Source organism: Accipiter gentilis, chromosome 3 (genome assembly GCF_929443795.1).
Source record: "Accipiter gentilis chromosome 3, bAccGen1.1, whole genome shotgun sequence".
NCBI lineage: Eukaryota > Metazoa > Chordata > Aves > Accipitriformes > Accipitridae > Astur > Astur gentilis.
This window is the reverse complement of record NC_064882.1, coordinates 32,224,506-32,239,860: the sequence shown is the minus strand read 5'-3', so window position 1 is coordinate 32,239,860 and position 15,355 is coordinate 32,224,506. Positions and strand designations below refer to the sequence as shown.

General features: G+C 38.2%; 1 protein-coding gene across 1 annotated transcript in view; it reads left to right on the top strand.

Annotated features, from left to right (window-relative positions):
• Window positions 1–5,302, top strand: part of C1QTNF7 (C1q and TNF related 7) — a 36,219-nt gene extending 30,917 nt beyond the window's left edge. The window contains exons 2-4 of the mRNA XM_049792033.1: window positions 2,232–2,432; window positions 3,353–3,598; window positions 4,392–5,302. Coding sequence (XP_049647990.1) covers window positions 3,361–3,598; window positions 4,392–5,023 — 870 coding nt within the window. The 5' untranslated portion in view covers window positions 2,232–2,432; window positions 3,353–3,360 and the 3' untranslated portion in view covers window positions 5,024–5,302. The remainder of the gene's footprint in view (window positions 1–2,231; window positions 2,433–3,352; window positions 3,599–4,391) is intronic.
• Window positions 5,303–15,355: the final 10,053 nt, after the last annotated feature.

The window sequence follows — 15,355 nt, the reverse complement described above, 5'->3', positions numbered from 1 at the left end:
TGCTGTTTTATAAACTTGGAATAACATTATTCTAATCCTGTGTTCATACCATTCTCATTATTATTTTTGGTGATGGTTTTGATGAAGATGATTGTTATTGTTGTGAACAAGAATACCATGTGCTTGTTCTGGCTTTCAATATTTGGAAAAAAGAATGAATTCCTCAAATGTTGTTCTTCCCTGAAGAAAAATTATTTGGCATATATAAATGACACTGTTTCCTACCCCAGTTGATGGACAAAAGTTTGTATCTTTGAAAAGGACAATCAGAAGCCAGGACCAAAGTGTAATTTATTACTCACTTTCTGCCTACCAGTTAACTCTCTGTGATCAGGTATTTCACTGCAACATAGGTGACTCCCGAGAAAGTGATCTGGGAGGTGTAGTCCACCCTCTAACTTCATAAGCCCAGGTGAACTGAAATCTATGATTTTGGCCTCCTAAGTCAGCCTGAAATTTCAAAAGCATAGCCATATGCTATCATTCACCTTTAATATTACAATTTACATTTTAGAACACTCACCAGGAAACAGGGGGCATGGGTTCAATGCTGTACATCCTTCCTTAGTCTGAGGAGGTTCACACTTTCCAAGAGACTGCCGCAATAACAAAGAGAAGCACCTTCCACCCTTCCTTTTAAAACTGGACCATTACACAGGAAGAAATGCAAGAGTCTGAAGTCACAGGGCAAGAGAAGTGCTGATTCTGTGGCCTAATGCATGGTTTCCCAAATGTCATTTGTTGGGTACCACTGTTGGAAGCAGCCTTCTGTATTCCCCCCCAAGCCCAAATTCAGGACTGTAAACATTATCACCTGAACATCATCGCCATTTCCTCCCAATACTACCTCTGTTCCTCTTCCTGCAGTCCCACCATTCTGCTTCGCAGCCCCATCGCTCCTTAAGACTCCCAACCCATAGCTGAAAGCTCCACGTTTTCCCCCCTATGCCTTCTCCTTCCCAAACTGGTTCTCCAGCCACAATGCCCCAGCCATCGAAGGCACAGCCCTATCTCAACAACCCCATTCCCCTCACCTCTCCCAAATGACTTTTTTCCCGTGGCCTTAGCAGAAACACATGTCGCAGGCTAATTAATTTCCTGTAGGCACATGAGAAGAACAGCAGGGGAGGTCTGGGAGCTGGAGGCAGCTTCACGCATCAGTAAGTTCCTGGCCAGCCAGTGACAGGAGCAGCTGTGTGAAGGCTCTTACTCTGATATGTAAAAGATCCTGGACATAGGCAAAACCAGCAGTTGTTGAGACTGTTTTTGCTTGGTTTACGTGCAACACAGCGTGGGAACACCTAGCCTACTGATTCAGACTTTCATCTGGCAAAGGGCAGGTTTTGTTCCAGTCCTTGATCCTTAGGTTGTGTCTGCTTCTTATCCATCAGCTTTGTGTAAAATGCATATGTAGACTTGGGCATGAACTCCCCGCGAGCAGCTCCCTGCTGGCTAAGTGCTTAAAGTTGTTCTTCTCAGCAGAACGCTTTGTTGTCCCTGCTTTAAGTCCTATGAAAATCCGCAAGCTTTATTTGGGTACACTCGGAAGTACATCAGAGCAAACGTCGCTGTGAAGTTTGTGCTTGTAGCTATTGCACTGGAGTTATCATTTGCTGCTCTGCTGTAATATTAAGCATTCATCTGTTAATCTGCTCTTGGAGGCTGTTGTGCCTGACTGTATTGTAAGGCTTTATCAAATGACAGCAAAATTAATAGTTCAGTTTCTGCCAATTTGATTCAAGATGCTTAATATGAAAAGCAGAATATACATCACTGAAGAGAATTTTGGAGCATTATTTATTTTTCTCCGACTACAATATTTTCATGCTTTTTTCTGCACTGCCATTGATACCAAGACAGTTTCTAATTTTCTGTTCTGTAAAACAGAAAAGATTCTTCATAAAGACTGTGTATGTGTATGTTTATGTGTATATGCTGGCCTTCTTCCCTGCTGAATAGATTTGACGATGCTGTATACCAGCTGATATATCATGAACTGCAACTAAATGTAACGGTTTGGGTTTTTAAATCAACTATGCCAACTATGTCAATGCCAATCAGTATCACAGAGAAGGGAATGGAAACAACTATTTCTAGATTAATTCACTTTGCAACTCTTTAACTCTGACTTTGAGAATGAATCTGAGTTTCACTGTGAAAAAAGGTAGATGGTATTTTACACAAATACTTTTCTGAATCCTCTACTCCATTTCTTCTTTTTCTCCCCACAGAAACCAGTGGACTCTGATTTCCATGAATGCTTTAAATTAGCTCTGAAGGAATGGACAGCTCCAACAAAAAAACCCCACAAATCTTCTGAGAAGCCAGCGAAGGAACTAGAAAAAACAGCTTGACTTGCAAAATCTCACCTAACCCACGACTGACTCCCTGCAAATGCAACAGTAATTTAAGACGCCTTTGTACAGCAGCAGGTACTGCAACTCCTCCGCATGTTACTGTTCGTACAGTGTTTTTTCTTTAGTCTCCCAATATGTAATGGAACAGGGAAATCCAACTGACATTCAATTGTTTATGAGAACACCCAAATATTATATATAAAGCTTTAAACAATTTTCTTGCAAGATCCTGCAACACAGTTCATTTCATATGACAGCCCAAGCCAAGCTTAAAAGAACCCAACCTGTTAGCAGCCCATTCACATTCCATCCATTCCCCACGGGGCAGTTGCCTGATTTGACCTGACCGATTAGGGTGGTCACACATCTTTGTGCTATGGTCATCAGGGTTTCTAGCCAGGCACTGAAGCTTCAGCTCTCTTACTGGTATCCCTTCTGCAGGCTCAGCAAGTTTCTGCTGTGGTTATTCAGGCTGGAGATTCATTCACAACCATGGAGCAAATTTCAAAATGAAATGAAGGTGTAAGCTTTGTCCTCACTAGAAAAGACTGCTCCTGCAGGCACATCCTCCTAGCACAGATATAACTCTCTCCAGAAAGAGGGCTTTTCTCTGCAAAGTTTATAGAGGTCCTAAAGGCAAAATAAACTATGCAAGCAAAGGGCTTTGCATTGAAAAATCCAGATTCTTTTTTTAACGTGTCAAAACTTGGTCCAAAAAAGCTGGTATTTTCCAGTTATACTATGTCAGTCTACAGGCTACTTGAAAGACATACAGTAACATATACGGTGACCAGAAGAAGGTCCAAGCTGACAGACTTTCCTCCTTGCCTCCTACATGGATTCTGGTAATGCAGAAGTCCTAAGTTGTTCTCTGCAAGCATACCTGTGTGTAATGCACTGCAGTGTCACACTTATTAGCATATTCAGAGCCATCTGCATGTGACTAGAGTGCCATAATATGCATAAATAGTCTTATTCGTGTGTATTTTTCCCAGATCCAAGGATGTTTGTGTTGCTTTACATTACAAGTTTTGCCATCTACACAAGCGAACAACCTCTTCAAAGCCAGTTCAAAGGAGAAAATTACTACACCAGATACATCTGTAGCATCCCTGGTTTGCCAGGCCCTGCAGGTCCCCCCGGAGCCAGCGGATCCCCGGGGCCACATGGACGCATTGGTCTTCCAGGAAGAGATGGTAGAGATGGCAGGAAGGGAGAAAAAGGTGAAAAAGGGAGTGCAGGTATTGAATACTTGTGTAAGCTAACACATTAGTACAACAAAGTATAACCTTTCATTGTCACTGTTATACATATATATAACACATTAGTACAACGAAGTATAACCTTTCATTGTCACTGTTATACATATATATATATATGTATGATAAATGTGTGTATGTGCCTGTGTGGGTTTAAGTGTGATGCATGTATATATAGTGAGAGAAAGAAAATATGCAGATATATTTTAGCTATGTCTTAATATGCGTATACTGAAATCTGTGTAAATAAATGTAAATGTATAGCCTTCCTGCACATAGATGCTAAGAAATAGTTTGTGAAAAATGAAGCATGTGTGGTGTCAAACAGACAGTCTCATTTGTGCCATTAGCCAGGAATAAGAGATTAGCAGGTATTTAGGTACACATTAAAAATGCTCAATTAGTAGGAGATATTTGGTGCACAAGTATCATTATATGGGTAGCCATGCTGTGGCCCTTTCCATCAGCAGTGCCCATAGTTCAGTCAGCAATGGACTGACTCCATATAAAATTTTTCAATGTTTCTTCATACATCAAGATGTATGAAGAAAAGGAGGAATATAGAAAAAAAGGACCTCTGGGCTGTGAACCCTGGTTCTCTGTTCCAACCTGCCATTCCTTTTGCAAGCTTACTAGAAGATTTTGAAAGTATTTTTGGAGTATTTTGAAATTCTGACTGTGTTTTTCTTGTTTGTTCAGGCACACACAATAGCCCACACAATCATTTACTGAGATGATATGTGCAAAGATTAACTAACTTAAAATGTTTTTGAAGGTTTAAGAGGAAAGACTGGGCCATTAGGACCAGCTGGAGAGAAAGGAGACCAAGGTCAGTCTGGTAAAAAAGGACCTGGAGGATTGACTGGTGCCAAAGGTGAAGTAGGTCCAGCTGGACCACCTGGACCTAAGGGAGATAAAGGAGACCGAGGAGAGCCAGGTGCACCAGGGGTCTGTAAGTGTGGAAAGATAGTGCTGAAATCTGCCTTTTCTGTTGGCATCACCACCAGCTACCCAGAGGAAAGATTACCAATTGTATTCAATAAAGTCCTCTTCAATGAGGGGGAGCATTACAACCCTTCCACAGGGAAGTTTATTTGTGCCATCCCAGGGATTTATTATTTTTCTTATGATATCACCTTAGCAAACAAGCATCTTGCAATTGGGCTGGTTCACAACGGGAAGTACCGGATAAAGACATTTGATGCGAACACAGGCAACCACGATGTAGCTTCTGGATCCACAGTGATCTACCTTCAGCCAGAAGATGAAGTATGGCTTGAGATCTTCTACACTGACCAAAACGGTCTCTTTTCTGATCCAACGTGGGCAGACAGTTTGTTTTCTGGATTTCTCTTATACGTTGATACAGATTACCTTGACGCTTTATCGGATGAAGATGAGCTCTGAAGCAGATGATGGCAAATAACATTCAAACTGGACACCCCAGCACAGGATTTTATCTAGCTGTGTAGGGGACACAAAGTTGAAAAAAAATAATCTGGGAGTATATTTTTGCTTTGATAGAAACCAAACCTGAGCTCATACAAATCCTTCTAGAATCTAAGCTGGATTTTTAACTGAACAGCAGGGATATCAAAAGGAACTGTAATTAAAAAAAGACTGCATCACTCCAGGACTGACTCCTCCTGAAAGTTATGTTTGTAATACTATTTAAACAAATTTAAGATACTGTACATTTGAGTTTATATAAAATATATTAAGTTGCAATGTAGAACGGATATTTTGTATATGACATTAAAGTAAAATTGAACAACTGATGGCAATATAATCTTTGGTCATTTTAAGAGAGGAAATGCATTAAAAAAAAAAGAGAAAACATTTATTTTAAAAAAACAAAGGAATAAAATAGGAATGCCTGGTGCAGCTGAACAGGTCACCAGGACAGTCCCATCTGATATTTACACCAACAAATTATATTCATAATTAAGTAACCTGAAGATTTGTACTAGCTGAGGACTGCCCACTGACAGCCATAAAAGAACAGAACAAAGTATTAAGCATATAAAATAATTAAAAACTGGAGATCTGAAAACTTGGAGATACACAATCAGTATTCAGTATGGGTATTTTCAGTGTCGTTCCAAGTGGGTTTGCTGTTCTTTCAGTGCTATTCAGTATCTTTACGAGAAATGCCGAAGAAAATAGACACTTTTTGCTGCAGAAAATTGTGGATGCCGAAAAACTGATAGAACTGTAACCAATAATGAGAATAAATTATATGGGACAAACTGAGTCACATCATTAAAGCAGACTTACTGATATTCCAATATGGCAAATGCAATGAAACAAATGTAGGTCACACACAAGATGAAAAACTGCATTCAGGAAATCAGTGAACTTGGAAGACGTACATGGGACCTCATGGATAATCAGCTAAATATGAGTCATCAGAGTAGGCTGTTGCTACAGCCCTTTGGGTGTATGATAAATGGAATTACAAGCAGAAGTAAAGAGTAGTTACTTAGGAAGCTGCTAATTCTGTCAATGTTTCAAAAACTTACTTGAAGATTGAAAAAAAAAGGGTTGTAATTCTACCCATGTGGATTACATAAGAGATGTAACAAGGTCAATTTATTTTTCTCATCAATGAGGTTAAGAGGTGATTTGATCACAGCCTGCAAGTGCCCATCTGGAGATAAAATTTCCGGTAGTACCTGGCCCTTCCTTCTACCAGATAGCAGCACAGCAAGATCCACTGGTGTGAAATTGTACCAGTTCCCACTGGAAATGAGGAACCCATTTTACCAGTGGCGGTTATCAATCGTTGTAAAAATAAGTAGGAGCATTGTGAGTTCTCCAGCATTCGACACCTTTAAGTCAAGACTGGCAATCTTTAATTGGGTGCTCTCACTTTCCAAGAATTTACACTCTTATTTTATTCATCCCAGATTTACAGAAACCTGTAATCTGTTATTTCTAACAGTTAACCAGATAGTTTCAAATGCTAGTGGTCTGTGTTGCACAACTCCTGATCCCACTTTATTTATGACCAAGGTGGATGGAATTTTCTGGGTTTTTTCTGTGTACTTGACTTAATTAAGAAAATTACAACCAAATAAAATTACTCAAAAATACCGCTGAGATTGCAAAATGAGCACACAATTATGTCTGGAACATTAGTCTATGCACTCTTTATCTGTGCCCTCAGTTTCCCATGCATTAACATGCATGGCTTTGAGTACGTGATTGCTGATTTATGCAGTGAAGAGGTGCAAAGTCCTGTCCACAAATCAAACTGGCAATGCCTGTACAACCCTTATTTTATTTGACAGTGAGAGATGTGTGGTAGAAGACAAAAGTGTACTATTTTTCTAACTAGATATCTAATTTATTAGTGTTATACAAGGGCTGCTTCCTGTGAAAAATATGGAAGAGAACACTTACAGACTCAGTTTATCACTGTGCTATACAATCATTTATACATCTGCAAATTAAGCACAATACGAGTGCAAGATGTAGCCCGATCATCATTTACAACAATGATTGATGCCAATACTTCACAGCCATCAATGGCTATACAAGGCACAAAGACTATCATTGGCATTGCTCGGTGCTGTCTGCAATGAAATTCCACAGGACAGGACAATCATATCAGGCCCATGATCTCCAAGAAGCATAATTCAACAGACGCAGGATTGGACCTATAATATGTATTATGCAGCAAAAACAACTAATAGAAGTATTTAATTACATGTTTATTTAAAAAAAATGGAAATAGGTTTATGACATTTGAATCAATTGAACGTTTATGTTAGAAGTCAATTTTTATTAGAATTAGAAAATCTCCTATAAAGTCAAACTTAAGAAAAGAGTATGACCTATTTTCTTCAGAATCTACAGAAACATGTTTGGTAGTTATACTAATTCTGGAAATTTTCAGACAAAACTAATTTTTCACAATTGAATAGAGAAAAAAAAGGGCTTTATAATGAAATGTTTCTGGCTGCAATCCTAACTAAAAGCAAACTGCTTCCACGTAATAATCTTGTAAAAACAAAATAAATATAAAATAGATATTTTAACCACACCTATGTTGAAAATGACAACATGGGAAAAAGTAAACCAAGAGTTATTGCTTCCCTTTACTTAATAATTTTAGATTTGTGTTTGTACAATCATAGAAAAGTCATTTTAGCTTCCCTAAGTTTTCCCATTTGGATTCTGTAGTTATTTGAACAGTTTAATATTTTGGCATGAACTGTTAAAAATAAGTTATTCTGTTGAATTATTCCTATAGGTTTTGGCAAAAAGAATCTTTTTATTACATGTATGGACAACATATGCATACGAGTAGCATGTGTCCCTGCCCTCATTCAGGATCTCAAGCCATTATCCTGAAGTAAATCATTGCTATTGCTATTATTTTACTTGAAAATAGATCAACTTTGATGACATGATATTTCATTACGGGTATTCCTGTCTAAATTTGAATTTATATGGAAAGTATCTTGGGCTGAAGTCTTCCCACTATTTACACCACTACGTTGGGGAGATCTGGTATGGTTTCAAGATGTTGTAGGATAACAAAGAGCAAAATCTCTTTGGGATTAAATTTGAAATTAATCTAAGATTTCTACACAATATATATGTCATTCTACACATGCCATAGTGTCATATACAATTAGGCATCCAGACCAAGTTAGTCATCTTGACTTTGCCTACAGTCAGCAGACAGAAATTAGTATCACCAGGAGAAACTCCCAGGAGAAAGCATGTCTCTGCTGCAGGACAAACTCTCAGGCTTCCTGATCGAGGCTGCAAGAACTCACACAAACTTCAGACCACCAGGAAACCTTCAAACAATATTAAGAAGATTAGCGTTCCTGAGCTTCATAAGTAATATATATGTATATTTACTTGGGATATATGTATGTAAATATACATAAGCAAAAAAAAAAAAAAGTTATTTGAAACAAAATAGCTCCCCACAACCTTTTATTCTTTCAGACTTTCTTTATACTTGGTAGAGTGACATCAAGGAAGAAGTCAGTCGCATGTTCCATTGCTGAACACTTTTAACCTAGATAACTAATCAAACGTTAAACTCCATCTTCCAATTGATATGAGTATGCTACTTTGACTAAATACCTTCACTTTTTTCACTACCGATATTCATGTCCATACAGTTTAGGCTGTTATACAATTTTTTCAGGAGCAATAGGTCCTAGAGAATTTTTTACAATGCTCATACAATATAGAGGAAATAGTTACTAATAGATATCAATACTGAGAACGTTATCTACATTCTTCAAATCTTTTAAAATCTACCTAACACCATGTCATGGTTTAACCCCAGCCAGCAACTAAGCACCACGCAGCCGCTCACTCACTCCCCCCCATCCAGTGGGATGGGGGAGAAAATCGGGAAAAGAAGTAAAACTCGTGGGTTAAGAATGGTTTAATAGAACAGAAAAGAAGAAACTAATAATGATAATGAGAACACTAACAAAATTACAATAGTAATAATAAAAGGATTGGAATATACAAATGATGCACAATGCAATTGCTCACCACCCGCCGTCAACGCCCAGTAAGTCCCTGAGCGGTGATCCCCCCACCCGCACTCCCCCCAGTTTATATACTGGGCTTGACATCACACGGTATGGAATACCCCTTTGGCCAGTTTGGGTCAGCTGCTCTGGCTGTTTCCATTCCCAACTTCTTGTGCCCCTCCAGCCTTCTTGCTGGCTGGGCATGAGAAACTGAAAAATCCTTGACTTAGTATAAACATTACTTAGCAACAACTGAAAACATCAGTTTGTTATCAACATTCTTCTCATACTGAACCCAAAACATAACACTGTACCAGCTACTAGGAAGACAATTAACTCTATCCCAGCTGAAACCAGGACTCACCATTTATGTACTTTTGGGATATGCAAAAATATATAAAACTGACAAACAGCTTATTTCATTCCCTACCAAGTATGTTTCATTAGTTGGTGCAGTTTGTATAATACTTTATTTTTATTTACTTTCCACAGGTCACACAGTATGTTTAGTTCATGTTCATTCACTAAGACACTTACTGAATAATTTACTTTTCACTAATTGGTTTAATTTATCCATTGGCAGGTAATTCCTACTCAGGATAACTATACTGATGCCGTACTAAGCAATTTGGTCAGTAGCAACTTCAGTTTTATGTGGAAATGTGGCTTACTTTATATATGTATTTCAGGACGTGATGAATCCCATCCAAGAAATAATACATGATAGTAAACAGGAGAAAAATAGACTTGAGACAGCAATATACCACAATCATTCTCAGAGTGTTACATTGCTTTCAAGAAACAATTTATTCCTTTCAGTATAAACCATTTAGACTTCAGCTCAGAGAGCATTTAGAGGTTATATTCACTTCCCTGTAAGTCAACACTCCAAACTGAGGTTACGTCAGTATTTCTGAATTTCAGAGGCTTGATTCTTCCTCATGTTGGCATGAAGAAACTTGCAAGTACTCTCATGAAATTCTCAGTCTCTGATACTTGCTTTTGTCCTAGCTGAATACATCAGATCAATTCATGAAAGTTATTACCTAAAGTAAAAGAAAAATTAATTAGACTTATTATACACATATCTTTTAATAGTAAAATATAAAAAGAAAAAGGTGTTTTGGATTATTTGGCATTTGACTTATATGCCTCAATTCTGAGTATAATTATTTTGGTACAATCCAGCAGCTAGCTGCTGGAAGAGATGAAAGGAGATTTTTCCTTTATGCAGATTGTTCCTGCAGCAGCAAGTATTAGTATAAAAGTTATCTTACCTGACTTTAATATCTAAAAGCTCAAAGACCATTGCCTAGGCTAAATTAATTGTTAGCTCTTCTGTCATCAGTGCAAAGAAATAGGTGGGGTAAATCTCTGTTTGGATGACACTGTATTAGACACCTACTTTAAGAAAGGAGGAATCTGGAGGTACCTGTCTCTTCACATTACACGTATCTACGTGACTAACTTAGGTTAGGCTTTAACTTTGGGATGGCAAAAGTTAAATAAGATGTCTCCTCTTAAAGAACAATCCACTAAGTGGAAAAATTGGTGTAATTTAATTTGGCAATTTATATGTCTCACAATTAGAGAGAAGATATGGATTGATGAGAACATAGAAGTACCCTTATAATGATGGAAGTGACTTCTTGTCAGACCTTTCATAAAGTATTGCTCAAGTTCCTCCTGGGACAACTTCAACTGCAGTAACTTGGCTGTCCTCCAGAAAATTTTACAGTGTATTAAGGTGGGCTAGATAGTCCTCTCATGCCTCCAAATTCAACACACTCAAGTATATATAAAATACTGAATTTTTTTAAGGATACTTAATTTTAGGTGTAGAGAACCTGAATGTATCCCGGAGTGTTTCTTCTTATACCAAAAAAAAAAAATCATAAATTTGTTTCTTTTCAACTTTAAAGCACCTGTCAAAATCCTAACCATAATACAAAACGTAACACAATATTTGTAAAACCATCTCTGTGAAAGAATAGCCTTGTTTATGTCATGTTGACAAAGGGACAAAAACTACTGAATTCTTGAAAAACATGAACGAAGTATGATTCTCAGCTGGCTCTAAAGCAAGCAATTTTTAGCAAGAAGCAGATGGGATTTCTAGAAACGAGTGAATTGTATGAAAGAAATGTACCAGCAGACCCTTTTCTTTCTCTACTTTCAACAAAGTGTTATTCCTAGGTTCAGAAGACAGTGGAAAGAATTTAAAATTTTTAAGTTGAAGAACAATCTCTTTAATAATCTGAAAACTTGCGCCTCACTGATGCTGATGTCCGTTCCGCACATCACCTGTATTCACCCACACTCTGTCACATGTTCTGGTTGTACTAAACACACATTTCTAAATCACGTGTGACAAATTTCAGGAAATTTTATTTGTGATTTCTGTCATGTTGGAGTAAGGTACAATCAGTTTAAAATAATCAAGATGAACAGAGTTTGTTCTTCTTTGTTTGTAACCTCCCTGAAACTGGGATCACTATAGAGTTGCACATAGTACTTGAAACTCCTATTCTAAGAACACAGCAACATGTAGATTTTGTACATGGCTTGTAAGATTTGCAGTTTCACTTCTATTTTAATTTGGTTTTTACAAGTTTTGGCTTTGATTCTAGGCAGGTCAAAAGAGGCATATATAGCAATCCAAACCTGACATTATCCTGAAAGCCTGAGAATAAACTCTACCATTCATTGTCCACTATTCATTTTAAAACTGTTTTAATGCTGAACTTGGGGTCTGCGATCCCTTAGCCTCCCCACTCCTGGGGCAACCTGCACCATGGTCACTACAAGCTGCCACCTACCCTGTCTGTGCTAAAGGACATCCTTGACCATCATTGACACCACAACGGCTTATGCCTAAGTGTGACAGTATAACTAACATCTAACAGGGCAGAGCAGCTCACATCATCCTATCTGGAGCACTAAATCTGTTGTCCAGTGTAACCAATGACATTGGGCTTGCCTTTGTTTTTATAATGCTGACCAAGATAAATTAGTTGTTCCCCACCTCAGGAAACATATGTGGTTTGAATTCTGTATGTCTCCTGTGAGTAGAGTCATTGTACTGACATGTGTTTTTAAGCAGCTTTCCATCCTGTGAAGCCAAGGTCCCCCACTGCTCCTTTGGGGTATCATAGTAATGTTCCTTATACAACGCTGTTCATATTTGCCCATCATTTAAGCTGTTTGTACAACTGTTTCTGAGACTGAAATAAATTGTTGGGACACAGACTTATTAGCAAAACAAGATGTTGAGCCTGAGTCCTTGCCAAAACTTTGTATGAAGGTTCACCCACTGGATCATTTCTGAAGTCCCACATACGGTAAGACTTAGCAGATAATGGAGATCGTGTACCGTATGTGTTAGCCTAAGAAACCTGTCTTTTGATTACATTTCTTTCCCATTCTTGAAAGCTGTTGTCATGTCAGGTGTCTTCTAGCTGTGATAGTTCCTCTTTTAGCAATTAAAAATGCATACTCCCAATCTTTTTATCTATGAATGTTTACTTCTTCCCACGACCTCCTTCTTACAACAGTATTCAGAAACGGGAAACAATTTAGCCATCTCTTTTCATGTGATTCCAGCTACTAAAACTTTGCAGTAATAGACCTTCAGATGTTATAGGGACTGTTTATATAAAGACAATTATAAATAGTTTTAATAACAACTCCATTTAGCATCAGCAATACTGTTTATTCTGGTTGTACTAAAGATACTAATACGCATGTTAATGTAAGAAATTACCTTGTGAACAATCCAGTGCAGCAGAAAAGAGCCCTCTCCAGATTTGATAGGAAAACTATAAATTGCTTTGTACCTATACAAATTAGGATTTATATATAAGACAATCCACATTTCTACAAACTGTCTGATAGTGCTGACATTTCTGCCATTCCTAGTATCTACATAAACTGGTTGTGAGCATTTCACAAGCAGATAACCCATCCCTCCACTGCTTCTCTAACCAGGGCTTAAGGATTGTATTTTCCTTTAAGCAGGCTCTAGAACAACCCTAATGAAGCCTTTATATCCTTCTTTTTTCTGCCATGGAAGTCTTAAAGTATATTTATAACTTTATAAAGTTATGATTTGTCTTACTTTGGTTTCAGGATCTGTATTCCCCAGACTCAGAGCATTTATGGATATATTTTTTAATCCTGATGTGGCAAAAAGCCTGTGTGTGCAAATTACAGCTGCTGAGAGATTATACCTTTTTTAACTCCGCTATGTTTCCCATTATTTTTCCCCAAAATGACATGCTAAGAAGTTTGCTGAGGCTTATGCTGATTTGTAAAGGTCAGCTGTAAAGAATAATGCATTGTTGCCCCCTTAATACAGCTTCAGTTAATACTCCCAAGTACTTCTAATGCATTGGAAAACAGAGACAGCACTCGGAAAACAACTGGCTACTAACCATCCACTTCAAGGATTTATCCCTACATGACTGATGTCAGGGACTTTTTTCAGAGTTAAATTAATAAAAAAAAAATAATATTTACTTGCGGGAATGTTGGCATATAGTCTGAATTAGAGGTTTAACCATCTCCCTTTAGTCAACAGAGTGAGACAGGCTCTTCTGCAACGATTGATAATCAGAAATCACTGCTCTGAATCGTACACGTTCCAAGAATACTCTGTGCCTCTCCTCTACCTGCAGAAGAAGTACACAGAAATTGTCAGATAATTTAGCAAAGTTAGGTACTTAAAGTTAGGAGGAAATAAGCAAAAACATACTATGGATTATTTTTTTCCAAGTTGCTGCAGTAACTGAAATGCACTGCTGTTTGCAGGAGCTGCAATCACTTCATCCTCCCCATACTTTATTCATTACTTTCCCTTTTAGTGTAAAAGAAATTGTTTACAAAAAAGAAGTCTTCTGGAACTGTTTCAGTGGCTTAAGCAGGAGAATCTGACTCTTGCTCTTTAAAAAGCAAAGCTGAGGCTTTGTTGCTAAGGGGAGAGTTGTGCTTGGCTCTTGACTACTCTGAAAGCTGCTGTAAAAGAAAACCCAGGTAGGAAACATTTTCCTTTAGATCTGTTTCAATATCACCACACTCTGTGTGTTTTCATGAATGAGACAGATTTAAGAATCCAAAATTATTTTCTAGGTACTTTTGATGTCATTCTTTTTTAAATAGGAGTGAGAGAAACTTCACTGTGTTTCTGTTATTAGTTGTAGTGCTTTGGAAACTGCCTCTGAGCTAATGGAGAGCTTTATAGTTCTTGCATCCAGTTGTTTACTACATTTTAAAGTGCCTGCTATAGTACTTAACTTCAAGAAATGCTAGAAAATTGTTAAAGAAAGTGGCCATAAGGCCCTTCTGCTATGTTGCCAGCATTCTCCATTTACATGTGCCTTTAGGAAAGACTATTTAAATTTGATACACAAAGCTTGATATGAAAAAGAGCTTTTTGTGCCAAGCAATAGAAATGCTGCTGCTTCTTGCAATGCTATATTTTTTGTGCCATGAAGAGGGTATTTGATGAGCCTTGCCTGCAGCAAGGAAATGCTGCCATTTTTGGGTACATCACCCTTAGCCCTGGTGCCAGATACTGAGGAAATTGAAGCGAATGCACAAGTGGTTTGGGACATAGTCACATTTACCTAAGAAAACCACTTGTTTAGGGCACGTTCAGCTCCCTGTGCTAGTTGAGACTTATTTAGAAACCTGAAAATCCTCGGAGCTAGTAGCTGGTAAGGCCTAAGCCTCGGGCAGGAGGTAACCACGTTTGTCCTCCCCTGCTGCTTCTGCTTTTTTATTAGGCATCTCCTAAGAGATAAAGAGGAATATGAAGATCACTCTTCATATTCTAGCCTGGGCTGGAAGCACTTCTTGAGGCGAGTATGCATGAGCCTGAACATACCCAGTACAAAGAAGTGATGGGGAAACAACAGCTGACCTGTGCAGGCCTCCGTTAGCCCTCTTGCCAGAGGAGATTTAGCCAGGTACAGAAAAAGGCCCCGTGTTTTACTCCCGTGAATTGTTTCATGGGGATTTTGAAATACAGAAAAAATTATGCTGTTGCAAGTTACTTCATCTGTTAGCTCAGTACATTGCCACTCAGGTTTTGCACTGGCGCAGCTACGTTGGCGCAAGCTTTGTGCAGGGAACAAGTACAGCTGAGGTTGCTTTCCTGACGATTAAAGGTAAAGCAGGACAGGAACCTGCAGTAATAGTAGCAATGAATTGAGTTGTACAGATACAA